The sequence below is a fragment of the Melanerpes formicivorus genome, unplaced genomic scaffold (genome assembly GCF_026170545.1).
Source record: "Melanerpes formicivorus ecotype bairdi unplaced genomic scaffold, bMelFor1.0.p_v2 SCAF_39, whole genome shotgun sequence".
NCBI lineage: Eukaryota > Metazoa > Chordata > Aves > Piciformes > Picidae > Melanerpes > Melanerpes formicivorus.
In genome coordinates, this window is record NW_027142391.1 from 1,538,907 (window position 1) to 1,565,235 (window position 26,329).

General features: G+C 53.4%; 3 protein-coding genes across 3 annotated transcripts in view; 2 read left to right on the plus strand and 1 right to left on the minus strand.

Moving 5' to 3' along the window:
* MMEL1 (membrane metalloendopeptidase like 1) overlaps positions 1–8,208 on the plus strand; it is a 28,360-nt gene extending 20,152 nt beyond the window's left edge. Inside the window, exons 18-23 of the mRNA XM_068158189.1 lie at positions 617–736; positions 1,709–1,842; positions 2,656–2,721; positions 5,033–5,128; positions 5,806–5,882; positions 6,161–8,208. Of these exons, the coding sequence (XP_068014290.1) occupies positions 617–736; positions 1,709–1,842; positions 2,656–2,721; positions 5,033–5,128; positions 5,806–5,882; positions 6,161–6,260 (593 nt within the window). The 3' untranslated portion in view covers positions 6,261–8,208. The remainder of the gene's footprint in view (positions 1–616; positions 737–1,708; positions 1,843–2,655; positions 2,722–5,032; positions 5,129–5,805; positions 5,883–6,160) is intronic.
* A 1,811-nt stretch (positions 8,209–10,019) lies between these two features.
* LOC137451006 (transcription factor HES-5-like) lies at positions 10,020–11,624 on the minus strand. The gene is made up of 3 exons (XM_068158073.1): positions 11,544–11,624; positions 11,214–11,394; positions 10,020–11,085 (listed from the first exon to the last, which is right to left on the minus strand). The coding sequence occupies exons 1-3, from the start codon at positions 11,604–11,606 to the stop codon at positions 10,844–10,846; spliced, it is 486 nt and encodes a 161-aa protein (XP_068014174.1). The 5' UTR covers positions 11,607–11,624; the 3' UTR covers positions 10,020–10,843.
* A 10,373-nt stretch (positions 11,625–21,997) lies between these two features.
* LOC137451007 (transcription factor HES-5-like) lies at positions 21,998–23,022 on the plus strand. The gene is made up of 3 exons (XM_068158074.1): positions 21,998–22,073; positions 22,356–22,536; positions 22,757–23,022. Exons 1-3 carry the CDS (start codon positions 22,008–22,010, stop codon positions 23,020–23,022), a joined length of 513 nt encoding a protein of 170 aa, XP_068014175.1. The 5' UTR covers positions 21,998–22,007.
* The last annotated feature ends 3,307 nt before the right edge of the window (positions 23,023–26,329 follow it).

The following is a 26,329-nucleotide window of genomic DNA, read 5'->3' on the forward strand; positions in this document are numbered from 1 at the left end:
TTAGATTTAATTGCTTGCAGTCTTAACTCCTCTAGGAGCTGACTGCTTTTCATCTTAACACAGAAGGGATGAAGACTAAATCCCAGGGATCCTACACAAGGCTTTTACCGGCAGACTGCAGCAGCCCAGGCTCTCTCCTGGCACCCAAGTGCTCTGCAGGAATTCCTGCTGTGTGTCTTTCACACGTGGAGTGGTGTTGGCAATCAGCACGTGATTGTTAACCTCTCCTTAACAGAAACGCAGCACTAAACCCTCCATTAGTCCCCCTGTGAAAGGGCTCTAAACCACAAACTGGACCTCTCTCAGTTACTAAACGTTTTGTCCTTGGCTCTCTGCAGCAGACATGGACCAAGTCAGGCTGAAGCTGAAGTGTCAGTGATGCTTGGGTCTCAATCGAGGAGAGAGCTTGGTCATAGATGTGCTCAATTAAACCTTGGTTAACTGCTCCTTTGCCATTGATCAAGAGAGGCACAACTGCCCATGGGAGGCATGAGGCTGTTTCTGATCATTTCATAGTTTCTGATCCTTCCTGGCCCTTAAACCCAGCAGTCCTGTGAGGAAAGCAGAAATGAAGCTGCCTCACAGGGTCTCCTTCTCTCTCTCCCCATCTCTGCAGTGTTTCCTGCTGGGATTCTGCAGCCCCCCTTCTTCAGCAAGCACCAACCTCAAGCCCTGAACTTCGGAGGGATCGGGATGGTGATTGGGCATGAAATTACTCATGGCTTTGATGACAACGGTGAGCAGAGGACTGAGGAAATGTGGTGCTTTTGCTTGCCCTGGGAAGAGTTAGAGGTACACACTGCTCTGCCCAGGCTGGCTCTGCACACACCAGCACAGGCTGCTCCTGTGGAGCAATGCAAGCACGCTCCTCACCTCCCCTTCTGCCTGAGCAGGTCACAGCAGAAGTGAGCAGCTGTTAAAAAGGAATTGAGTCGATAACAATTCTCAGCTGTCACTTTGACACCCTCAGCAGCGTGGTGCAGGCAGGTCTGTGGGCTCCCAAAGCAGAATGAAACCTGCAAAGTGTGTTCTTGGGATAGAAGGGCCAGCAGGAGTGCCTTGAAATCACAGGAGGCTTTGTTTTCCAACACAAACATTTGAAATGAATTGACTTCATCATCTCTCTAGAATGCAAAACCTCCCTTCTGACACAGAAAGCAAATCATTGCTTACAAACGAGCTAATTTTGTGGAGACCACAGAGAGTCCCACCACAGACCCTCAGAAACCAGATCCATAGCAGAGCAAAGCCTGCCCTGGCCAGAGAGCTGGGAACACAAACACCAGACTGCCATTCCAGCTTTCTTCTCCTGTGGCAGGGTAATTAACTCTCTGTTGAAGCTCAGCTCTGCCCCATGGGCACACGGAATCAGCAGCTTGGCTGCTTCAGAGGGGTGGGAAGCTGTGGTTATGTGATGTCTGCATCATCCAGTCAGGAATAAAACCAAACCAAGCCTTGGTGCTGAGTGAACAGAAAGCAGGGAAAAGGAGAGGCTAGAGATGAGAGGGCTGCACCTGGCCTTGCCCACTGCCTTGTGCCAAAGCAGAATCAGCTGTGCCAAAGCCCTTTACGTGTGGCACACAGAACCCAAAGGGCAGGAGGAAGGAGGGGAGAAGAGCAGCTCAGATGGGAAGCAGGTGCTCCCCTGGCAGGGCAGCTGCTCTGACCCACTGCTCACTTCCCTTTTTCCCCTTGGATTTCCACACAGGCAGGAACTTTGATAAAGATGGCAACATGTTTGACTGGTGGAGCAACTTCTCTGCCATGCATTTCAAGGAGCAGTCTCGCTGCATGGTTTATCAGTACGGAAACTACACCTGGGAGCTCGCAGGGGGACAAAATGTGAGTGACAAACCCCAACACCTCCACACCCTGGGGGTGCTCGACAGAGAGTGGCTGTGAATGAGGGATCTCTGTGGAGGATAAGCATAAACCCCACACAGCACAGGCTCCTGGTGCTGGAAAGAAGGCACAAGGGTTGTTCCTTGTGAATTGGGATGCAAGTGCAGCCTGGGAGCCCAGAACCACCTGTGAGCAGGGAAGGGAATGGTGAGCTGGACCTGTGTGCTGCTGCCAGACCCTAGGAGGTGTTTTTGGTGAGGAGTGGGGAACTCTGGTGTCAGCCCTGCTAGCATGAGCTCTGCCCAGCAGCCCACACTCTTTTCAGGCTACCATAGAATGGCCTAGGTTGGACAGTCCCTCTCCAGCCATCCTCTAGGGTCCCTTCAGGTACTGGAAGGCATCTCTGTGGTCCCCTGGAGTCTTCTCTTCTCCAGGCTGAGCTCCCTCAGCCTGTCCTCACAGCCCTTGGATCATCTTTGTGGCCTCCTCTGGAATCACTCCAGCAGCTCTGTGTCCTTCTCATGCTGGAGACTCCAGACCTGGAGGCAGGATTTGGGGTGGGCTCTCACCAGAGCAGAGCAGAGGGGCAGAGCAAAGTCTAGACAGCTCTGTTCTGTCTGTTCCCATCTGCAGCTTTCACCCTTTCCATTTCTTTTCTTCTCTCCTTTCTTTCCCCTAGCACAAAGTCACTTCTATTCCAGACACCACTGTCTGTCTGTCTGTCTGTGATGTATGACTGCTTCAGCTCATGGCTCTTAGGGCTGCTAATGCTCCTGACTCTGGAGTAACTGAGTGATGATTCTTTTATTACAGATCAGTGGAATAAGCACTTTAGGAGAAAACATTGCAGACAATGGAGGAGTCCGACAGGCTTATAAGGTAACTTCCAGCTAGAGTGTGAGTGAGCTGTGCCCCTGGGATGCAGCTGTGGCCTCTTCTGCCAGGGAAAAATGGACAATTAACAAGTTATGGAATCACAGAATGGTTTGGATTGGAAGGGACCTTAAAAATCATCTAGTTCCAACCCCCCTGCCATGGGCAGGGACACCCCACACTAGAACATATCCACTCATCACTGCAGCAGAGCAGCGGCTACTAAACACTCATGGAGAAAGGTTTTAGCCATGCCTTAAAACAAACAAACAGCAAAAAGGGGCAAGAAACTCAACCCAGACAAGTCAGTTCTTCAGGGTTTCTTCAAGCAAAGCTCTGGGCACATCCAGCACTCATTGCTTTAACCAAACATCTCTGTTCTCAACAGCCCTGGGACAACCTTCCCTGAAGCTGCACTCACACACAGCTCAAAGACAGCTGCCACACTGAAAAGTAGGTGCATTGCCTTGCCCTGGGAGCCAGGGTGTGCAGACAGGCACTTTAAAAGCATTATCAGGCCTTCAGCCTGGGTGCTTTGCATCACTGAAGCTTGAAGGTTTGCTTGTAAATGTCCAGGCTTTATTACCACACTCAGTGAGACTCAGCTGCTCAAGGCTTCATCCAGCCTGGCTTGGAACACCCCCAGGGAGGAGGCATTCACAGCCTCCCTGGGCAGCCTGTTCCAGAGTCTCACCACCTTCACACTGAAGAACTTCCTGAGATCCAGTCTGTTATTCTCCCTTAGCTTCAAACCATTCCCTTTGTCCTCTTGCTAGACACCCTTCATGCCAGTGGTGTTCCAGAGCACTGCCTCCACGCTGTGCTGGGACACTGCTTTGATCAGCCTGGCTTCAGTATTTCTCCTGCTCCACCAGGGGAAGTCAGCCTCCAGGCTGGGGGAAGGCCAGTATCTGTAATCCTCCAGGTCTACAACCCCCCCTTATGACTAGGCTCCCAGGAGTTATCAGCACAAAGGCTCCTGCCACGTGGAGCTCCAGGCTGAGCACAGAATGTTCTCTCCTACAAACAATCCTCGCAGATGTCGTGGGGAAACTTCTCCTCTCTGCTCTTTTGAGAGTGGCAGCAGTGTGAGGGTGTTTGCAGGAGAACATCCTGGGTTGTCAGGAATCTAAACTGAAGATCCCAGCTCTGGGGGATGTCATTAACGTTAATTACTTCGTTAGAGGGAATGTGCTCTTGGCTCTGAGAGCTGTGCAGGGGTGGTGACACCGCTGCACGCAGCCGCCCCTGCTCTGCTCTGGGGCTGGATGTGGCTTTCCCCTCAGCTCCACCTTGCCTGGGCTGTGTGCTTTGCTGTGTGTCCTCAGCAGCTGAGGACAAGGTAATGGAAGGGTTGAAATGAAGCAGCACAAGGACACATTAGCTTGTCTCCATTATGGCAATATACCTGAAAAAAAAAAAGGGAAAATTGCCCAATTAATGTGCAACAACCCCAGGGAAAGGCTTTAGCACTGAGCAAGGTGATTGTCTGCTGTTTTATCAGCAGTTACCTGAATCCTCACCATGGAACCCTGGAGAGGAATTAACACTGTATTTGCAGAGACAAATTCCTGCAGAAGAAGTCAAAGCTGATGGTTTGGTGATCAGTGAGGAGCACTCAGCCTCTGTGGCATTAATGTTCAATACCCATCACCAGCTCTACTGAAAGAGGAGGTCAGCAGCCACACTCTGAGCCCACTTGCAAACCAGCAGCCCCTCAGGGCAGTGGCACTCCTCCTGCTGAAGCACTGTGTGCCACCTTGCTGAGGAAAGAAAGAGCTTCAAGTGACTCCACAGCACCTAGAAGGGAGCTGGCTTCACCTTTCCCATCTGTACATTCATCATCAAATTGGACCTTAATGATTCTAAGAACACAGGAAGCACCTCCCAGTGTAGGTCAGCTGGCCACCAGTAGCTCTAAAACTCCACTTCCATGTAAAGGTTTGGCATTTTTAACTCTTTGGTGGCAGCTTCCAGTCCAGAGATCACCACCACAGCTGAGAGGCAGACAGAGATTATCTTTGTGCTTCATTTTCACTGCTAGGAAAGTCAACAGAGCACTTCTGATGGCAGCTTGCTCACTAAAACCAGCTGGGCTCTTGGTATTAGGGTAAAACCAGCAACAGTGCAGAAGGGAGGAGATGCTGGGTTCAGGAACACTGTGACTAGAGCCACAGCATCACAGAGTGCCAGGTTGGAAGAGACCCCCAAGGACCCAAAGGTCCAACCTTTGAGTTTCTCACCCCAAAACACCCTCCAAAACACTCAATGTGCCTGTCCTGCTGCTTCTCTGAACTGAGTCTCTGATCATTTCTAGGCCTACTTAAAATGGCTGGAACGGGAAGGGAAGGAGCCAAAGTTGCCTGGACTGGATCTGTCCCACAAGCAGCTTTTCTTCCTCAACTTTGCCCAGGTAAGAGCCCTTGGATGCAGCCATTCCACGCTGCCAGCAAGTGTAAAGTAGGTTATCTTAACTGTCAGAGAGAGAACCAGCACCGAGCTCCACTGGGACAGTGGTTCAATATTCATTGAAAGGTCCTCAAGACAGACATGGATTGAAGCTGGAGGAGGGCAGGTTGAGACTGGAGATGCAGGAGAAATTCTTTCCAGTGAGGCTGGGGAGACTCTGGCACAGGTTGCCCAGGGAGGCTGTGGCTGCCTCCTCCCTAGTGGTGCTCAAGGCCAGGTTCAATAAGACCTTGAGCACTCTGGGCTGGTGAGAGGTGTCCCTGCCCATGGCAGGGGGTTGGAACTGGATGAGCCTTAAGGTCCCTTCCAGCCCAACCATTCCATGGATCTATGGGGAAAGTTCAGTAATTAAAGAGTTTCAATAACTCATTCTGAGGGCACTACTGAACCCTGCTGGAGTGAGGCTACAGAGAACCAGGGCATCCACCAAGCATCAGAACCTATCCAGGAACTTCATAAAGTCTAATTATTAAATAAATTACCCCAACTCTGCCTCCTTTATCAAACCTTCCCCACCTGGAGCACAACAAATGGGGGTGGCTCTGAGCTCAAACTTCAGAAGCTCCCTAGATGGAATTCCCTTTGCTGACGACTCACTAATGATGAATCCTCCCTGTCTAGGTTTGGTGTGGTTCCTACAGACCAGAATATGCCAGCCAGTCGATAAAGACAGATGTCCACAGCCCTCTGAAATACAGGTGGGTGTCACAAACCAACCACTTCATCACTAACTGATCACTGATGTGGTCCCAGCCCTGCACCAGTCCAGCCCAGGAGCAGCGAGTGGCTCATTGCTGCCAGCTAGGACCTGACAAGAGGAACCTGGACTAAGCTGCCCCAGCTTGCAGCATGCTGCTGAAGGTCCATTCCTGCTCCTGGCCTGCTGGGTTTGCTGATCAGAGGACAAGGCTTTCTGTCCTCCAGCACAGCCACCTCCATGTGCTGTCCTCATGGTTAGTTCTTTCTCCCTCTTTAGGGTGGTGGGATCCCTGCAGAACTTTGAAGCATTCTCAGAGGTGTTCCACTGTAAAAAAGGCACAACCATGCACCCTGCAGACAAGTGCAGAGTCTGGTAACCAAAAAGAGCCCTGCCAAGGCCAACAGCTGCTCTGGTGACACAACAAACTGCTCTCACCAATGATGTGCCTGATGTTCTCCCACCCAGCCACAGCCGAGGTGCAGCTGCTGGAGAGCATGAAGGAATCGAGCACTGGAGCTCTGGGGGCTCCCTGGGGGGGTCTCTGGGTATCTCCATGGCTTCTGGGCTGTGCTGAGAGCCACAGCACCTGCCAGAATGCAACCAACTGTTTCCAGCCACGTCCTGACTGTTACCAAGATACCACATCAGGGTCACAAAGACTTCAAACACCACAAGCAACACCCAGCTCTTCACTTCTCAGACAGGAGCAATCCTTTTCAGACCTGACACCTCCTGAGGACTCAGCAGACCTGGCTGAGCTGCCTCCCTGGACTGCTTCCCAGTCTTCTGACCCACTTTCTGGTGCATTCTTCCCAAATTCAGGTTAGAGCTGGCTTGGCCTCCTGTGCTGTCTGCAGCCCTGCACTCTGGGCACTGCTTTCTGCCCAGAGCTCACTGCTTGTCCTCAGCCACGACAAAGTCAGCTCTGTGTCCAGAGGCCTGTTGGCTGCACCTGAGCTCCTCTGCTCCAAAGAACAACTGCAACCTGCCCTTCACCTGAGGCACTGCTAGGCAGAGCTCTTCTTGAGCAGTGCAGATTCTCTTGTCCTGGTTCAGAGTGCAGGGACTGCCTGCAGAGAGAGGTTTCCACTGCTGTTTCTTCTTGTACAAAGTGTATAAAGGACTTTTTCTCCTTTTTTTTTGGCCAAATAGCAAACATGTATCCATGGAAACAATTAAGCTGTTCTTTAATCCTGTGCCTTTGGTTTGGTTTGGTTTTGCCATAGGCTATTTTTCAGTATTTACACTTGAGAATGTAACAAGCATTCATTTGTAATAAAAATGATGTAAAAACAGCCCCCTAGCCAATCCCTGAGAGAGAGTTTTGGGTGGCTTTCCTCAGCATCCTCATGCCATGAGAGCAGTTGAAACTGACACCACTCAACAGTGCATTGCAAATGCTCTCCCAGCCAAGGATTTTCTGCCTAGCACAGAAATGAATCCTAGAGTGGCTCAGGTTGGAAGTGGCCTCAGAGATCATCTCCTCCAACCCTCTTGCCATGGGCACCTCTCAACTAGACTCAGCTGCCCAGGGCCTCATCCAGCCTGGCCTTGAACACCCCAAGGTGTTCATCCACAACCTCCCCTGGGCAGCCTATTCCAGAGCCTCACCACCCTGGTACTGAAGAACTTCTTCCTCAGTTCCAGCCTAACCCTGCTCTCCCTCAGCTTCAGCCTAACCCTGCTCTCCCTCAGCTTCAGCCTAACCCTGCTCTCCCTCAGCTTCAGCCTAACCCTGCTCTCCCTCAGCTTCAAACCCTTTCCCCTTGTCCTGTCTCTGGACATCCTCATGCAAATCCCTCTGCAGCCTTCCTGTAGGATCCCTTCAGCTCTTGGAAGGCAGCTCTGAGGTCACCCCAGAGCCTCCTCCTCTCCAGGCTGAACAACCCCAGCTCCTTCAGTCTATCCTCACAGCAGAGGTGCTCCAGCCCTTGGATCACTTTGTGGCCTCCTCTGGACTGGCTCCAGCAGCTCTGTGTCCTCCTGATGCTGGGCACAAATGACTGGAAAGCAAGACAGTCACCAGAGCTCTTCCCTTGCCCTGCCAGATCAGACTGTTCCTTTGCTTCACAGATGTCATCGGCAAAAGGTTTGATTATCTAAATGGCAGGGAAGGAAAGGAAAATCACTGATCAGAAGCAGCTCTGCCTTAGGAGATAAGCCAGGGAATTATCCTGGCCACCTGACAACAGGAGCTGGCTGCAGCACTGCCTGAAACCCTCCTGATTCTGGCTGAATTTTACCTGCTAAAGTGCAGTCTCTCTGTGGGTAAATTGCTGCCTCTACTGTAGCTGAGAATATGCAGTTCCATTACCTTTTATTTCCATCTTAAAAGTCATCTTGGCAGATAACCTTGTGAGAGAATCAGTGCTGCCTCGGGGATCAGCCACTCTCCTGTGCCCTTTGGAGTCTGAGAGCTCAGAGCAGAAGGGACAAGGAGCAGTAAGAGGCTTTAGCTGCAGGTTTATCTAATCCCTCTTCAAAAGGCTGAGGGCAGACTGCTCAGCACCCACCTGCAGAGTCCCTTCCTGCCATCCAGTGTTACACAAAGCACAGAATTGGTCTTTTAGCACTAAAAGTATTTCACATCTGATTCTTTCCTACACTGCACCTCAGGTGCCTCTACACAGAGCTCTTCAAGGGGGTGCAACCTGAATTCCATTTGGGTTTAGGCTATTCCAGCTCTGTCTCTGCACTTGAGCTCAGGGCAGATGAAGTGGGGAGGAAGGGTGGGCTTTTTAGATGGGAATTGTGGGAGTCACAAATAACCACAGAGATAGAATCAGCAGGTTGCAGCTAACAGAGCTGGTCCCAGGGCTGCTCAGATTTGCATCCAATCCTTGTCTAGGAGCAGAGTACCAGCGCTGGTCACAGGACAATCTGGGCCTGGGGCATTGCATTCTTCCCTATTCACTCAAGTCTTAGCAGAGGGACCATGAAGCTGCCTAATACTCGGTGCCAGTCCCTGCCTGCCATGAGGAACCCAGCTGAGTGACACCAGGATGAATGTGCTCAGCAAGGGGAGCAGCACACAGCCCTGCAGAGGTCAGGTGGAGGAGGTTTGCACGACTGACAGTTTAATTACTCTGCAAAATGATGAAGCTCTGGAGATGAGCCATTAGCAGTTCTGGCACAGGCAGCTGCAGAGGGAGCATTACAAGGTGCCTGGGAGGGTTTGTTCCAAGCCCTTATCACGACACGTGGAAGCTGCTGGATTTTTCTCATGGAAGTTTCTCTCACCTCCCACCTGCAGAAATCAGGAGATCCTGCAGGCAAGATTCTGCATTTCAGCCTCGTGGAAACTTCTGTCCCCAGAGGCGTCCTGCTGCAGAGCTGATTCCACCTGAGGCTCGCGGGCAATTAGGCACCAGCCAAGCTTGATGACATCCCTGGGAGGAGCAGGAGGCCTCCGCTGCTGCCCGGGCGGAGGGAGATGAACTCTTTCCTTCGCCCATGCTGCCACCTAGTGGCCACTGCGGCTGCGGCTCCTGAGCCAGCCCAGAGGACCGGCGAGGGTTTGCCTCCAGCCCGCAGCCAGCCCAGCGCCGCCGTGCTGCTGCTGTGGAGAGCGGGAGGGAGTGGATGGAGGCCGATGTGGGAGTGGGTACAGGGAATCAGCGCTGCTGTCCCCCACCGAGAGCTAAAAGCAGCCGGGAAAAGCCGGAGCTGCCCTGCTTTAAGAGCAGCTCCCAGCAGCATCCCTGTAATCAGGTCACACTCCAGGCCTGCAGACCAAGCTGGGTGGGGGGGTCTCAGACTGTCCCCATCACCACTTCAGAACACAAAGCCCCCCAAGCCTGGTGCAGATTCACACCAGCCAGGTTCAAAGCTTTACTCCTCAGGTGAGAAGGTTTTGTGTGGGTGAGAGGGCAGTGGGTAAGGAAATGCTCAATATGATTCAGCTGAGAGAATTTATGTGACAGCAGCACTTGCTTCCTTCTTGGGGTTGAGGTGATGGGAGTTATGAGAATATAGCAAGTGAAGAGTCTGAGCTCCTCTCTCTGTACCAAACACCTCCCTCCTTTAGAAGCCTGACCTATGAGCCCTTTTTGGGGGGCACAAGTGGCTGCACACCCCTCAGAGAGAGAGAGAAGCCAGGCAGAAGTTGCACACAAATGCATTTTATTGCTCTCTACACACACAGAGATGCATACACAGTATGCACAGAAGCCTGAGGGTAGTCCCAGCACTGGGAGAAACATCATCCACCAGGAATTGAACCACTCAACACAGACAAAAATCATTACTATAATGAAAGTGCTAGGAAAAGCAGAGCTTACACCCCCAAATGTATAACATTTACAAACTCAGCCTTCTGCCTCCTCCCTGCTCTTTAACATAAAGCAGTAACAGACTCTCTTCCTCAATAGAAAAAAAACAAAGCAGCAAACCAGTAGAAATATTCCACACCTTTTCCTAGCTCCTCTTCCTCCATCACACTTTAGACACTAGGACTATGGAAGGGTTATGGAGGGGGAAATCCAAAGCCCATCTGTGAAGCAAACAGAGGGAAACTGATTGTAACCAGGTGTGTGTGAACTAGAGAGTAGTAAATGTAGCCTCCAGTGGGTGAGCAGCAAGTGCTGCCAGTCAAACCAGAGCACAGCTGATGGCTCTTACAGGCAATGTGAGAGGAACCTCTCCTACAGCAATCCTCACCTGTCACAACTCTGACAGGTACTCAGACACCCTCCCTCAGGAAGCCACCGGCCCCTGAGCGGGCAGCACGCTGTGCACTGCTGGCAGCAGCGTCCCCACAGCTTCACCACTCACAGAATGCCTCAGCCCTCACCCCAGGATCCCATCCAAGTCAAAAGTTAGCCATGAGCTGTCCTTTTCACACGCAAATAAGACACACAGGGAGATCAAATTCCCTACAGAAAAGAGGATGGGAGCTGGACTGTCAGATGCAGTCAGATCCTTCCTCTGGACTGGTCCATGAGGGGAGGACTCCCCTGACTACCAGGGCCTCCAGAGAGTGCTGGTGTCCTTTGGAGAGGCTTGCTTCAGGGTGCTGGGGCTCCCAGGAGAGAGGGTGACCTCTGCAGCAGCTGATTGACTCTTCTGGAAGTGGCTGAGAAGTTTGGTCTGTGTTTCAGTTCGGACTTTGTGAAGAGAGAGGAAATGGAAAGCTTCTTGCAGGCACCTGGAGTAGCCCTCCCTGAAGTCAAACTGAGAGCTTTTGTGGAAGGAAGCTGCAGCTGGGGAAGGGAAGAAAAGAGGGAGGAGGAAGAAAGAATAGTTTAGAGCAGCTGTTCACAGCCAGAGACCCATAACACCCTCACAGACTTACAGTAAGCCAGGGGCTGGAACAAACTGCAACACTCACTCTTGATCTGCAGCTGGCTCTGCTGCTTCAGGTAGCTGACAGTCATCTCCAGGATGTCTGCTTTCTCCAGCTTGGAGTTGGGCTGGTGCCTCTGGAACTCCTTCTCCAGGAGCAGCTTCAGCTGCTCGATGCTGCTGTTAATCCGATCCCGGCGCATCTTCTCCACCACCGGCTTCCTCAGCTGGAAAGAGCAAAGGAGAAGAGAGCTGTTATGGGAGGATCCTCTGCCTGCCATCCCCAGCACTGATCCCACACACCACGGAGCAGGTGCTCAGCTGCTGCAAGCTCTGGGAGCGTGGCCGGGGGCCGCCTTGCTGCGCCCGCACTTACTTTGTTTTTCTCCTTCGGCGTCAGCAGGCTGTCAGGCTCCAGGAGCGCGGCGCTGGGAGCCATCCGGCCGGAGCGGGGAGAGCCTCGGGGGGCAGGCGCAGGGGAAACGTGCTGCCCGAGGCTGCCGCTGCCGCAGGCTGCCGCTGCCGGCTACTTATAGCGCGGGAGCTGCCGGCGGGGCTGTGGGGCTGCGGCCCGCTGGCCTTTCCCACACTCCGCAGCCAATCGGGGAGGGGGCAGCACAAAGGCAGCCGCAGCCAGCCCTGCACGCCCGGCTGGCGCTGAATGGCGCCGGACAATGCCCCAGTGCCCCGCGGCCGGCCGGGCAGGTGGGCACAGCCCCGTGCCAGGAGCGGGGGCAGAGCCAGAGCCGCTGCCGGAGGGCTGCTGACTAATGCCGCGGACCGAGAGCGCCCCGGCCCGGGGCTCACGGGCACGGAGGGAGGCGGAGGGCAGCTGCCTGCCGTGGTGGGAAAGGCTGTGGGCAGGCAGGCCTGGGGCTCTGCCCCTGCCGTGCACACACCGAGGCCCAGCACATGGCAGCACAGCTGCTTCCCTGGGGCACAGCACAGCTGCTTCTCCCAGGAAGCCACAGCCCGGGGGTCTCCCTCCGGTGACTGCCACAACAGCCTTCATAGAGCCATAGAATGGGTTGGGTTGGAAGGGACCTTAAAGGTCACCCAGCTCCAGCCCCCTGCCATGGGCAGGGACACCTCCCACCAGCCCAGGCTGCTCAAGGTCTCATCCAACCTGGCCTTGAACACCTCCAGGGAGCAGGCAGCCACAGCCTAACTCTGCAACCTGCTGCAGTGTCTCCCCACCCCTCACTGTTTTCAGACTGAAAAGCTTAAACCAGCTCTGCCCACATTTACCCTGCTCTCTGCCCCAGTACTGTGTCCTTCAGGAGCTCTAACCCCACACCAGCAGCTGAAGGAGGAAGGGGCAGCAGAGTGCTTCCTGGAGCCTCTGGTCTGCGTGGGGCAAGGCTGGCAGCAGTGCTGCCCTGTTACACTACGTGAAGGGCACAGTGGGCAGGCAGCAGCATCCCCCACACCTCTAGGACCATTTGGGTGCCAGATTTACTCCTCATGTGCTGTGACCTAATCAGTTCAACACAGTCCCCCTGTGAGCATCAGTATCTGCCCCTGTAAGGTGCAAGAAGGAAGAGTGCTGACCAGATAAATCATTGTCAGGTGATGCTAGGGGTGATGCTTGGGGGTCACTTGCTGCATTTGTGTTTCCATTCACACCTGTGTGTGCTCAGGTACACAGCAGTTTGTGTGTGTGTGGTCACACAGGGCTTTTACAATACACAGGGGCACAGTTCTCCCTCTCCCTCTGCAGCTCATTATTTGTCAGGCCAGGTAAGGCTTCAGTGACCTCTTCCAGGATCTGCTTTTCCCTCCCCATTGTGCTGCTCCTGAATAGGCTTCCTTCTTGTGGCACAGAGCAGCAGCTGTTGAGCTCTGAGCCCTTTATGTCAAGTTGTGGGAAAGCTTTTGTGACACCGTTTCACATGTTCCCCTCAAAGCTGGTGGATTATCTCTGAGCCTATGTAATGCCACCTCTGAAACCAAGCCTTGGCTCTGTGCAGCCCTCTTGGGGAGAGTCTCTGAAACAGAAACTCCTGAGTACTGACTCACTCCTTCAGCTCCTCAGCTGAGGGCATCAGGAAGAAGAGTGCCAACCCCACAAGCACAGAGCCCACTGCCAGCTTTGCCAGAGACAGTTTCTGGGTTTCAGGTTAATTGACTAATAAGCAGCTATAGAGCAGCAATGATTTCTCCCTCCAGTACAAGTCACAGAGAGAGACACCTAACAAAGCTGCTGGAAGTGTCAGATGCCTTCCCTGCAGCTCTCCCCCCAGCCCCCTGCTCAGGAGCCTCTGTGCTGTCCCACTCCTGAGACACAGAACTTTTGTTCTGGGGGAGGACAACTGAACTTCCCCTGGTAAAAGTGTAGTGGAGCAGGTGTGTGACTTGCTCTCTGCCTTTGGCTGGAGGCCCCACATGCTTGGAACCTGTGTGTGATGACAAAAACCTCATGTCCAACGTGTCACTGCAAGCTCACTGTGGCACAATCTTCCCCAGACAGCAAATCCACCTCTGCCAAGTGGAGTTTCTGTAGAGCATGTGAAATAAAAGCTGCTCTTCAGCACAGCTTCTTGCTTTCCAGTGGCACAGTCTGAGAGTGGGGGAACAAAAACTGAGCCAATGGCTGCCCCAGCTTGGAAGAGTTACTCAAACCAGATGCTCAGTTACCTACAAGAGGCAGGGTTGGACATGCTAAAGAAGAGCAGTAAGAGACACTTCTCCCTGTTACAACTGAGCAGAGTGGAGTTTGCCCTTAGGATAAGACATCCTGCCTGGCACACCTGCTGTGCTCCCAGCACTGCCCAGAGCACTCTCCAGGGTCCCAGGATGCTGGACCTGGATCATGTGGTTTAAGGCTCCAGCAACAGCCTTCCCCCAGCATCTCTGCCAGATATTAGCTCTTGAGGAAGACTTCAAGGTGGTGCTGCTTTCCCAAGTCTTGAGAGGTGCTGGTTGCCCCCTCTGGCTCTGCCCTGCCCAGATGGCCTTCTGGGAGCAGGGTTTCCCAGTGAACACAAAGCAGAGGCAAGCAGCGTTGCTAATGTGGTTTGTAGGCAGGCACACTTCCTTTGTGCCACAACTGAATGTAGTTAAGAAATGGTGTGGGAAACTCAGGAGGACACAAACTTCCACAGCCCTGGGTTAGTAAAGTCACTGAGAAAGATAAACTGCTTAGGAGCCAGGACAGAGCAAGTGGGGAAAAACACCAAAGTGGAGGAGACTCAGCACTGAGTCCTGCAGACCAGCCTGAGGTGAAAAATAAAGGGGGTCCAGACCTAAGGAGGAGGCCTGAAAACGATCAGGGGCTTGAACACCTCTGCTGCAAGGACAGGCTGAGGGAGCTGGGGGTGTTCAGCCTGGAGAAGAGAAGGCTCCAGGGAGGCCTAGTCCCAGCCTTCCAGTACCTGAAGGGGGCTACAAGAGAAACTGCTTGCAAAGGCCTGCAGTGAGAGGATGAGGGGCAATGGTCTGACATGAGACAAGAGCAGATTTAGACTGGATGTGAGGAACAACTTCTGCACCATGAGGCTGCTGGAACACTGCAACAGGTTGCCCAGGGAGGTGGTTGGGGCCCCATCCTTGGAAGTATTCAAGGTCAGGCTCACAGGGCTCTCAGCAAGCTGCTCTAGGGAAGGATGTCCTTGCTGACTGCAGGGGGGTTGGACTGGATGCCCTTTGGAAGTCCTTTCCAACCCAAACCTTTCTGTGATTCTAAGGGCCTTACTTGGATCCCCTACAGAAACTCTGGACTCCATGAAGAGGACTGCTAGATTTGGCAGGAAGGACTGGCTCCTGTATTTCAACCCCATGTGTGAATTGAAGAGCAAGTCAAACTGGGAGGCAAGTCTAGCTGCGAGGTGTCCCTGCACCTGGCAGGGAGCTTGGAGCAGCTGATCTCTGAGGTTCCTTCCAACCTGTGATTCCATGAAATTCCCATGGCAGGGCAATGAAGGACTGGATCTGTTTGCAGCAGCTTACCAGCAGCTTGGCTGATGCCAAGGGTCTGTGTTTACTGGGACACACTAAACAAACCTGGGCACTTAAAGAGGCAGACAGAGGAGGTGGCTCAGAACTCTTCATGTGGGCAGGAAGCATCTCTGCCACCCCCAGTGGGACACTTTCCCTTGGCCCCACTGGTGGATGAGCAGATTCTGCTCCTGCAGCTGCTTTCCCCTGTCATTTCCTCCATGCCCTGCTGCTTGGCAGCCCCTTGTCTGAGTCTGGTGCAGCTCCTGTGTGGCTGCACAGCTTCCTTCACTTCTTCCCTTTTCCTCGGGGGTTATTTTCCCTCCCTGCCGTTGTTCTAATCTGATTTTTCGTTCTGTCACTCTTTTCCCCCCTTCTGTCTGTCACAGGCAGATGTGGCTTGAGGACAGGAGTGTCTCCCAGCCCTGCAGACTGTGTGAGTTTGGAGTTCCTTCCAGTTTCCCACACTGCTCTCCTATTCACTGCATTCAGGCGGGGGATAAAGGAAGCGTGCCATGCTACAAGCTGAATTAGAAATGGTGTTTGACTTCCCTTTGTACTTCACAGAAACCTTGCTCGGGGTAGACCATCTGCATAGCACTCACCGTGGAGCAAACCATTGATCAAGGCCTGTCAGCCCAGCTGGGGGAACTTGGGAAAGTAATTCCTTGTGCCACTTGAGTTCTTTAGGGCTTAACATCTGGCTGCAGGGGGAGGCGACAGTTGATGGTTTAACAGCCCTGCTTCCTTTCAAGTTTGGGATGCTGTTTTGATCCTCCATAAGCCTTTCTGAAATCCTGATTTTAATAACATGGAAAGCATCCAGAAGACTTGAAATAATGCACTGGCTTTGCATTTTCAAAGTGCTTTACAAATGCCACCTAATGAATTCTCAGCGACCTCCTCGGCGAGATGAGGATGTGCTATTAGCAAGGGTTTACAAAGGCAGCAAAATGAGGCAGGCAGGAGAAAAGAAAACCCCAACCTGCAATATTTCAGATGCTGGTTGCAGTGCTTCTATTGCTAAGTGGCTCTTGGAGACATCTGGTTGACAAAGATGCTCAGCACCCACTTGTTTTAATTAGCTTTGGCATCTCTGCAAAGGAGCCAGCTCCCCGGCCTGGGGGAGACCTGGGACTGCTGGCCTGGACCACACTCACTGTCTCATCCCACCTAGAAAAGCAGATAGAGAAGTCCTCCTTCCTGCCCCAGTTTAATAGGGGGGTTGAGAACACTGAAATTTCTGTTTAAAGCCATGGAAAAGGAGATGAACTCAAATCCTCCCTCGGGACACACTTCATGGTCTGCTCACCAGAGAACAACTTGACCTCTCCAGAAGTGAAACCAAGTTTTAGCTTATTCATGCTCCTGCTGAGCTACTAAAACCTCAGCCAGCCTGCAGCTGTCCTCAGTCCTTGTGCAGATCTGTCAGCACCACCTCGTTGTGTTCAGCTGCCTGCCAGTGGTGAGAGGCAGCCTGGGCATGGAGCTCCTTGGAGGAGGGGATGCAGCGTGCCCTGCATCCCCGGGAATGCCAGGCCCTGGATGCTTGGCCTGGATAAAACCAGTGACTTAGAAACATGACAGGAGCCACACTGCTGTAGTTAACCAATCCAGTGCCATCTGCAGCTGGGGACAGCCCTCCAAAATCCACCTGCCTGGCAAGCCAGGAGCTGCCACACAGCCATCGAGCTCTGCATGTGCTGACTGACAGCTGCCAAGCAGAGGAAGTGGATTCCAGGAGCAGCTTCCAGCCCAAAACTCAAGCTGAGGAGGAATTCCTGGGAGAACCAACTTCTTCCCAAGGCAGGGAACAATCAAAGGAGGCTCAGGGGACTTCAGAGAAGCCTGTGACCATTATCTCCCCTCTGCACTGCTGCCCTGGCTAGAGCTGAGTGGTTAAGTACCTGCCACACAGACAGGATGAATTGCTGCTCAGGGAGGTGACTGCCCTCCTGTCTGGCACCACCACACCATTCCCACCTTGTCACTGACAGCAAGAGGCTGTTGGGGCCAGACCTCAGGAACCACAACTCTCAGCTCTCAACCTGCTCCTCTGAAAGGCTCTCTGCAGGGCTCCTTCTCCTTGCCAAAACGTTTGGCAGCACCACGGGGTGAGTCCTGTGACTTTGGATCATGAGGCTGGGAGCCCTTATGGCCTTCTGCAAGGCTTCATGTCCCAGTCTCACAATTCTGTAGAGAGAAGAAATAATCACCCTATCAGTGCATGCTAAGCCCAAATGCCCAGGAATCAAAGACTAAGCAAAAAAATCTCCCAACAGCTTCATTGGAGACAATTTTCCATAGCTTGGTTTTACCCCCCTGCCTCTCAGCCCATTCCTTGCAGCCCAAAGGTTGACATCTGAGAGGCTGGCAGTGATGCCAGATCCTCAGAGATGCTGACCCCATTGTAAGGGCTGAATGCCACCACCCTCCAAACCAACAACAAAGAGACCCCAAAACAATGAAGGAAGTGCATGAACTCAGCTGCTTCTGTGCTGGCTCTCCACTCCCTTGTCAGGGGCAGGCTCCTCTCCTTTGGCCAGAGCTGAGCTGACTGCTGGGAGGACTTTTGGGGAGCAAGTGCCCCCAACTGAAGCCAGCAGCACCTGGGGGGCTTGAGAGCAAACTCCAAAGCACCTGGAGGCACCTGTGAGAGCCCTGCAGGTGAGGTGGGAGGAGCAGGGTACTGAGGTCATGAGTAGCCCTGCCTGCTGTAAAGCCAGAGCAAGGTGTAGCTGAGTCCCCTGGCCGAAGCAGGAGGGCAGGACACGTTCTGTGGCTGTTTATGTGGGGCTTTGGAGGAGGGTGGTAAACACATAACATGGTGGCTCCCGCCAAGCCTGCTCCCAGGGCAATGTGTTCCTTTGAGGGATAATTGATTCCTGCCATCAGGCACCAGCCTGCTCTCCCCCAGGGTCAGCTCTTTCCCACATCCAACCCCATTATCCCACAGACCATGCCTTTTGTACAACACACTCCAGCTATTCATGTGCAAAGCAGCTGTAATCCCCAGACCTTTCAGAGTCAATATACCAGGAAATAATAAATCCCTCTTGTGCACCCTTGAATATGCTGAGAGGTGACTTGTGGGAATCTCAGCTGGGCAGGGGAGGGGGGGGGGGGGGCGGAAATTCTCCTTAATTTTTAATTATTTGTAATACTCACTGCAGAAAGACTTTGCCCTGGGTGCAGGACCGCGGCAGGGTCACCCACACAGGCAGCCAGAGGAATTGCTTGGGCTCCTAACAAGCCTGGAAAGCACAGAGCAAACTGCCTCATGTGTTTCTTCATGATCAAAGTCCCCTTCCCTTCAGCTGTGCACTGGGCATGGCAGGATATGAAATATTCCTGACCCAAAGGGGGGAGAAAAAAAACCACCCCAACAAAGCACAACCCAAGACCCTAATTAAAGATTAAACCTCTGAAGAATGTACTTTACAGTGATAAAGGATTCCTCTTTGCCAGGGTGCCAGTGTCCCATAGGGGCAAGATGATGCCAGTTGGTGGCATGTTTTATACCACAGGGACAACCAGAGCACAATCCTTCCCCCTGACAGGCAGATCTCACTACACTTCCACTGTGTTGGTTCACACTTGCCTTGTGAGAGCAGAAGGCAACCCTGAAGAGCAAGTTTTGCAGGATGATGTCTTTATACACTCCCTCCTGTGCCAAACAGTAGTTTAAGCCACTTACTGTGCAGAACATGACAGCCCTGAAGCCCTGAGCAGACCGTGGTAGGGCCAGGGACACTGTGGGGCTGGAGAGGAGCCCTCCACCTGTGACACCAAAGGAAGCAGGGGCTCCTAAGTTCAAAGCTGCCAGGGGATCTTTAGGGTTCACCTCAAGCAGGCAGCAGCCTCTCTTTTCAAACCTCATCCAAGAAACCTGCAGAGAGCAGGGTGATGGAGGGATGTGGTAACACTGCAGGGATTTGTGGTGCTGAAACCCAGGAATCTTAGGGGCTAGGACACAGCCACCCATGAGTGTGGCACAACACAGACCCAGTGCTGTCATCAAGCATCTAAGGAAAACTTTTTCCTCACAGACCTGCTCAGGACCCTGGGAGTTGTTCCTATTGCTGTTGTCTTCCTCAGTGATGCTGCCACCAGCAGAGGATCTGTGAGGGTGAGAGCAGAGCAAGCTTGGTGCTAAAAGGTTCCATTTCCCCTGTGTGAAGAAGCCTTTCCAGCAGTGCCAGTCATGAGAAACAGACCAAAGCCAACTCAAGATCAGGCTGCAGGACAGCTTTTGCAAGGCCCTGCTCCCCAGGCAGCTGTGATGACAAAGGGGTGTCCCAAGGAAGGAGCATCTCTACCAGGCTCCCAGCAGATGGGGAGAGAAACCTCTGCAAAACATCAGCAGAGGAGCACTGCCCCCAGAGCTGCTCCTCCTCCACTTCATTCTCATCAGGGCTTCAGCAGCATCCCCAAGTGGTGCCAGAGAAGCCCAAGGGCCACTTCAGCCCTGTGCCTACCACCCACCACAGACACAAGCTCAGCTCCTGATTGCAAGGACTTCAGTAACCCCTCTCCCATTTCCCAGCAGGGCAAACTGAGGCATGGTGAAGCAAACCAGCAGCCCCCAGGCCAGCCAGGCTGCAGGGGAGCTCAGTGCTCCTGCTGGCCACCCCTGCATGTGACCCAGAGCCTCTGCCCCCTTGCCCCTGTCTCCTGGTGAGCACAGAGCTCTGCCTGCGTGGCAGCCCAGGCTCCCCTGGTGCAGAAGGCCTGGGAGTTCATCCTGGCCTTGCCAGAGGAGCAGGCTCCACAAAGGAGTTATTAGCAGCAGGCTGTGTGGGTTTGAGTTTCTCTGCCTTTCCCATACTTTGCCCCTATTGCTAACACTTCTTGTCAGGACAATGGAAGTGTGCCTTGCAACTACTCCCAACATTAGTGACGCTGCTTGAGCCTGAATGATGGCAAGGGAAAGAATCCAACTCCCAAAAGACCATCTGGCTATCACTTAGAATACAGCAATAAAGGTCAGGGCTGCTTCTCAGAGTGGGGAAAAAGATGGGCTGTGACACCCAAGAGTCTCTTCAGCCAGCTTGGCTACATCCTTACCTGTCAGCTCCCAGATTCGAGGCTTGCCACCCCTGCTGGGAGAGGGATGAGACAGGACACCAACTGCTGGAGGATGATCAGCCAAAGGAGAGAGGGAAAAGGGCAACACCTTAGCAGAGCTGGCGAAAGGCAGGCCATGGTCCCTGAGCTGGATCTCATTTTGTGTCATAATCCTCTGCCTGCTTCAAAGTGCTCATGAGATGTCTTGTCTCCTGGCTTTCCCACCACACAGGGAATAAAGGGCTCCAAGGACAACATCTGCCCTTCACAAAGGGCTAAACCCATTCAGGCCCATACAATGAAACCCCCAAGCTGGCTATTGCACTGACACCTCCCTGTCAACTGCCCATTAAACTCGGGCTTCACTTCAAGGTTTCCACGGCAGAAACTGTCTTTGGCTTTCTTCCCTGGCTGCACACTTCCCTCCATTTCCATTGCCAGGCTCCCAGCCACGTTCCCAGGCACAAGCAGTGCACTGGGAGAAGACCAAAGCCCCCCTGCCTTGGGCACTGCAGGTGAGATGCTCAGGGGGCAGGATGCAGCACAGCTTTCCTTAGGTATCCTCTGGGTTATTTTTGGTGCTGCCTCAAGGACTGTATCTAGGCAGAGACTTTTCTCCCAAGATAAAATCAGTGCCACAACAGCTTCATTCTTTTTCTTGCCCTTACCACAAAACAGAACAAAGTTTGCTGATTTTTTGTGGTCACATTCATGCAAATCTCTGGTTGCCAGATAAGACAATGGAGGGAGGATGGCCTGCTAAAGGTTACACAGGGAGGCAAGACTGTCTTCTGAGATCTCATCTTCAGCAAACTGAACAGCTCAGTGATGCTCCCTGGTCAGATGAGAGCAGAACACACCAGAAATGCCAGGCAAGCATCAGAACTGAGCTGCTTGCTGAGGTCCAGAAATGTGCCTCAGGTACTGCATTTCCTTCCTGACCTGCCTCTGGCTTCCCAAGGCATCTGGGCTGATCCTGAACCTGTCTCACCCAACATTCTCCTAAATGTCTGTGAGGAAAAGAGTAGAAAAGGAAAAGAGAAGCAGAGGGGGGACAGGCACAGGCCAGGCTCTGCTGGGAGGTGTGTGGCTGTCCTCAGGGAACCCTGCTGCAAGGGGCTGGCAGCCCTCGGCGTGTGAGCAGAGGAACAGATGTTGCCCTTTCCTTTGGCTTCCCAGCCCCTAGCTGCTCAGCCTGCCCTTCCAACACCCCACCAGCCTGCCTGCCAGCTCTCCAAGCATGCAAACAAGCCTGTCACCTCACACTGCTGACAGAGCCAAAGCTCACCCATCAAACGTGCAGGGGCGGCAGGGCCAAGTGCAAGCAGCCACGCCGGCCAACAGGAGGCCAGCTGGGAAGTGCCCTCTCCACAAGGAGCAGAGATGTCCCTGCTGCTGGTGACTCTGACCCTAACAGTGCTCCCCTTCTTTTCCTGCCTTCCCCCAGAAGCGTGCCTCCTCCACGCCACAAATGTGAGTGGCACATGCAGGGCCTCGGGAATGCAACTGATCCCAGACAACCAGCTGGAGGGTCAGTGTTTTCCCAGCTCCCTGGGCAGCCCTGCAGAGCCAGGCTGCACACTCCACCAGCCAGCGTGGGCAGAAGGTTATTCTCTGCAGGGCATTTGCACTCAATGTACCATGCACTAATGGATGCTTCCCCTATTGTTCAGCTGCGTGCCTGGATTGGCTGCAGGGCTGTGGGAAACACCAGCAACCCCCAGACTCACAAATCTGCTGGAGCTCCCTGAGGTATAAATAGAGGCAAGAGGTGACAGCCAGAGCAGAGTCTTGTGCTCAGCGTGGGGGTCTGTGCCCAAGACTGAGAGCACCAAGAATGGCTCCCAGTAACACTCTCATGATCCACATGGAAGAGAAACTACTGCCAAAAGAAAAAAACAAAGTAAGTAGAGCCCTTGGAGAGGATTGGGAAGGCTGGCTGTGCCCTGGGCCATGGGAAAAGAGAAGATGAGGAGGGAGAAAGTGGGCTGGGGGGAGGTAAATAAGGGAAAGAGATAAAGGAGGCTCCACAGACTGTTAAAAACTACACTGAGCAGGGAACAGGGAGGCAGCACTGCAAAGCTCTGCTACCAAGAGAAGAGTGTCTCTGAATGTGTGTGTGTCAGGGCAGCAGGAGGGGAAAAGGGGCCAGCAAGCCCTCAGCAGCCTGCTCCCTCTCTTGCAGCTGAGGAAGCCGGTGGTGGAGAAGATGCGCAGGGACCGCATCAACAGCAGCATCGAGCAGCTGAAGCTGCTCCTGGAGAAGGAGTTCCAGAGGCACCAGCCCAACTCCAAGCTGGAGAAAGCAGACATCCTGGAAGTGGCTGTCAGCTACCTGAAGCAGCAGAGCCAGCTGCAGGAGCAAAGTGAGTGCAGAGCCTGCGTTGCTCACCACAAAGCCCACTCCCCCAGGCCTGTGGCCTCTCAGCTCTGCAGGGGCTGTAACACACCAGCTCAGGTCCCATGAGCAAGGCTCGTGGACTCAGGCTCTTGAAAGAAACTCCATGCATGACTCACTGAATCAGCACTGCCCTGAGTGTTGGTCACCATTTTAACCCTCTGCATTTGCTCCTCTCTCTGTTGCAGCATTCACTCCCAAGCATGCAGAGCAGGACTTCAACAGCGGCTACCTGCGCTGCCTCAGGGAGGCCATGCACTTTCTGTCCTACTGTGAGCCCAGGAAGGAGACTCAAGTGCAGCTCATCAAGCACTTCTGCAAGGCTCAGATGGGTGCAGACCTCACCTACTCTCCTGCTCTGCGCAGCTCACCCCTCTCCCCTGCCCCACTTGCCAGAAAGCAACCTGCCCAGAAGACTCTGCCTGCTGCTCCTACCATCTGGAGGCCCTGGTAGACCTGCAGAACTTGGCTCTGCTCCTGTGTTTTGCTACAAAACCTAGAGGGACCTGTGATTTCATGGTTCCTCTTTACAGTAGGAAACATTGCTTTCCAAAGCGGGGGGGGGGGGGGGGGGAGTTATTGGTTTTCTGTCACAAGAAACGAGGGTGGCTGAGTAGTTTCCCTTCACAGTGAAGGACTGGGTGTGTATCTTGCAGCACATTTGCTGCTTTTATCGGTGGCTCCTGGCCAAAGAGAGGAGCAAGTTCTGCAGTGACTTCAAACAGCTAAATGCCCTTCAGTTTCCACCACGCTTCTGCTTGGCAAGGCTGTTGTCGAGCCTGTGGCTGTCAGTGGCAATCTTTCTGCTGCCTCCCCGGGTCACTGGGTCAAGTGCTCCATTGTCTCCAGACAATGTCTTGACCTTCCTAAAAGAGGAGCACTTTGAGGAATGTATTTTGTGTCATAAAGAGACTCTTGAGCCTTTACCTTTTGAGTGAGTGAAAGATGTTAAGGAATGCTGATTCTTCTGAAGGTCCTCTGCTGGTTTTAGTTACTCCTTCTTACAGGAAGTGATGGTGGTAACAGAGAGCTCTTGGGAAGATTCTCTCCATGTCAGTGTGTGCTGCTCTCAGCTGAGGGGGAACTGATGCCTTTTGTAAAGGAAATACCTGGGATATACCTTAGGGGGGGAGGAGGGGGGGAGGGAGGCATTAAGTACTCACTACTAATTCACTGAACATGCTAAAGAGCTTAGAAAGCTTTTATAAAGTTGTGATGTATTCATCCTGTGTGATGCTCAGCTTTGATGTCTCCACTGTACAACACAATAAAAATGGTTTTAGTCATAAAAACGGTTTCAGACTTTAATCCCTTGGTCTGACATTATTCAAATGCCACTCTGGATTAAGTGTGGCAGGCAGGCTCCTCCTGCAGAAGGGAAGCTTTCAGGAGATGTCCCATTCCTGAGCCCCTCACTCCAGTACACAGTTTAGAGTTGTGATATGCATTTGGCAGCAGAGGATTTCAGACCCTGCAAAGCAGCAACCTCCCACACAGCCACACAGAGAGGAGCAAGCAAAAAGGGATTCAGAAGGTACTTTAATCATACAATGGTCTGGGTTGGAAGGGACCTTCAAAGGTCACCCAGTCCAACTCCCTCTGCAGTAAGCAGGGACACCCTCAGCTAGACCAGGCTGCCCAGAGCCCTGTCGAGCTTCACCTTGGGGAGCATGAGAAGATCATCCTGAAGCCACCCTTGGGCACCTGCAATACAAACAGTCCCTCCAAAACACAGCCCTTCCCCAACAGCTTTCACTCACTCTGCCTTAGAGGAGTTCCCATCCGGTGCTCAGTGGGGACAGGTCACTCCCAGACTCACATTAGCACAAACGATCAGTTCACCAAGCTCCAACCTCAGCACAGGTACACACTGGTTTGGATAGGTGACAGGGATCCCTCCTGCACTAACCACCACTGGTCACCAGCTCAGCTCTCCTCAGATTCCCTGGGAAAGCTGCCCTTGCAAAGCTTCCTTCAAGTTTCCTTGCTTTTCTTCCTTACACAAAAGGAAACCCTGAAGATCTGACCTGGGCAAACGGCTGCTTGGCTAAGCACGAAGCAAACTCAGCTCTGCTGACAAGATCAAAGTGCATTCAAACCCTGCTAGCTGTCCCTGGCCAGCCCCCACTTCAGCTGTGATCAGCCCCTCTGTCACACATAGGGAAGGGCCCAAAAAGCCAGGCAGCCAGGCCAGGAACATATTGGTGCACCTCACTTCTGTGCTGTGAATCATCTGGGCCATTATCTTACCCTGAATGCAGGGCTGGTCGAGTGCTCTTCATCCCTCTGCCAATGCACCACGGGCTGGGGGGTTGGTTCTGCAGCTCCTCCTGGGCTGATACCAACACCACAGAGAGATTAGCTCTTCCTAACCAACTCCTAAATCATTCACAGGAGGTATTTTTAGATGTTGTGGTTGCTTAGAGATCTTGAAAAAAAAATACCACTTCACCTTGCTGTGCTCAGCTTGGCTCCAGCAGCTAGCAGAAGCTTCTGAATGCCAGCGGGAGCCAAGCTGCTCCTCCATGCCTGGGCTTTTGGAATCCAAGCCTAAGTAAGGCAGCTTGTGGGTAAGAGGTTTGGGGGAGTTCAGGCTCAGCCAAAGCAGACCCCAGCCTGACTGTGCCCCAGAGGGGCCTGGGAAGGGTCTCCTGTGGCACGGAGGAGCCTGCTGCAGCTGTGTGGGCAGGGAGCTGCTGCAGCTGTGTGGGCAGGGAGCTGCTGCAGCCGTGTGGGCAGGGACCTGCTGCAGCTGTGTGGACAGGGAGCTGCTGCAGCTGTGTGGGCAGGGACCTGCTGCAGCTGTGTGGGCAGGGAGCTGCTGCAGCTGTGCGGACAGGGAGCTGCTGCAGCTGTGTGGGCAGGGACCTGCTGCAGCTGTGTGGGCAGGGAGCTGCTGCAGCTGTGTGGGCAGGGAGCTGCTGCAGCCGTGTGGGCAGGGAGCTGCTGCAGCTGTGTGGGCAGGGACCTGCTGCAGCCGTGTGGGCAGGGAGCTGCTGCAGCTGTGTGGGCAGGGACCTGCTGCAGCTGTGTGGGCAGGGACCTGCTGCAGGTAGGAGTCACCAAGTCGGCACAGCTGGCAGCCTGGCTGCAGGTCGCTTACAGCTGCCAGCACAAAGAGAAAAGAGGAAAGGAAACCAAAGAGGACCTGCACAAACTGCAGCCTGCTGGGTTTGAAGCCAGTCCCTCTGGTCCTAGGCTCACACAGGAACAGGCTGGGAAAACAACTCAGGTGAGATAGCAAGCTTCTAAGCCCAGAACTTCTGCCACCCCCATCGGGCTGAGCCTGGAGAGGCACAGCTGCTGCCACTCCAAGCAGGAGGTCTGAGTCTCCTTCACCCCGAGGCTGACACCACACCACTCCCTTGCTCTGGCCGGGGGGGGCTGGTCCTGCTTAGCTGTTAGTGGACAGAGATGCAGAGTGGGCCAGCAGTAAGCACCTCCTTTGTGGGCAGGGGGAAGGAGGCAAACCCCACCAGGAAGCCTCCCCTCACTCCAGGGGGTCTGATCCGGGGCTGGTGCAAGTGCACTGCTTCTCTTTTCCAGCAGGCAGAGGCTTGCCCCTCTGGGCCTCAGTTTACCAATTACTTGAGAGCCAAAAGGCAGCCCTCTGGTCTCCCCAGCCTGAGCACAGCAAAGGTTATGTTTACAATTTATTAATTATTATCACTTCTAATAATTGAACACAAAGCCTCTTACAGCTCCTCTCTCCCCCGGGGTGACTCTCCCCTGCTCCCAACACATTCCCACCCTTAGGGGAG

What these genes read in the sequence shown, in the direction of transcription:
- LOC137451006 (XM_068158073.1), bottom strand. Translation starts at nt 11,606, where the DNA reads ATGGCTCCCAGCGCCGCGCTCCTGGAGCCTGACAGCCTGCTGACGCCG. An exon ending in CGCCGAAGGAGAAAAACAAA is followed by an intron (nt 11,395 to 11,543) that starts GTAAGTGCGGGC and finishes TGCTCTTTCCAG; the next exon opens with CTGAGGAAGCCGGTGGTGGA. An exon ending in GAGCCAGCTGCAGATCAAGA is followed by an intron (nt 11,086 to 11,213) that starts GTGAGTGTTGCA and finishes TCCCTTCCCCAG; the next exon opens with CTGCAGCTTCCTTCCACAAA.
- LOC137451007 (XM_068158074.1), top strand. Translation starts at nt 22,008, where the DNA reads ATGGCTCCCAGTAACACTCTCATGATCCACATGGAAGAGAAACTACTG. An exon ending in TGCCAAAAGAAAAAAACAAA is followed by an intron (nt 22,074 to 22,355) that starts GTAAGTAGAGCC and finishes CCTCTCTTGCAG; the next exon opens with CTGAGGAAGCCGGTGGTGGA. An exon ending in GAGCCAGCTGCAGGAGCAAA is followed by an intron (nt 22,537 to 22,756) that starts GTGAGTGCAGAG and finishes TCTCTGTTGCAG; the next exon opens with CATTCACTCCCAAGCATGCA.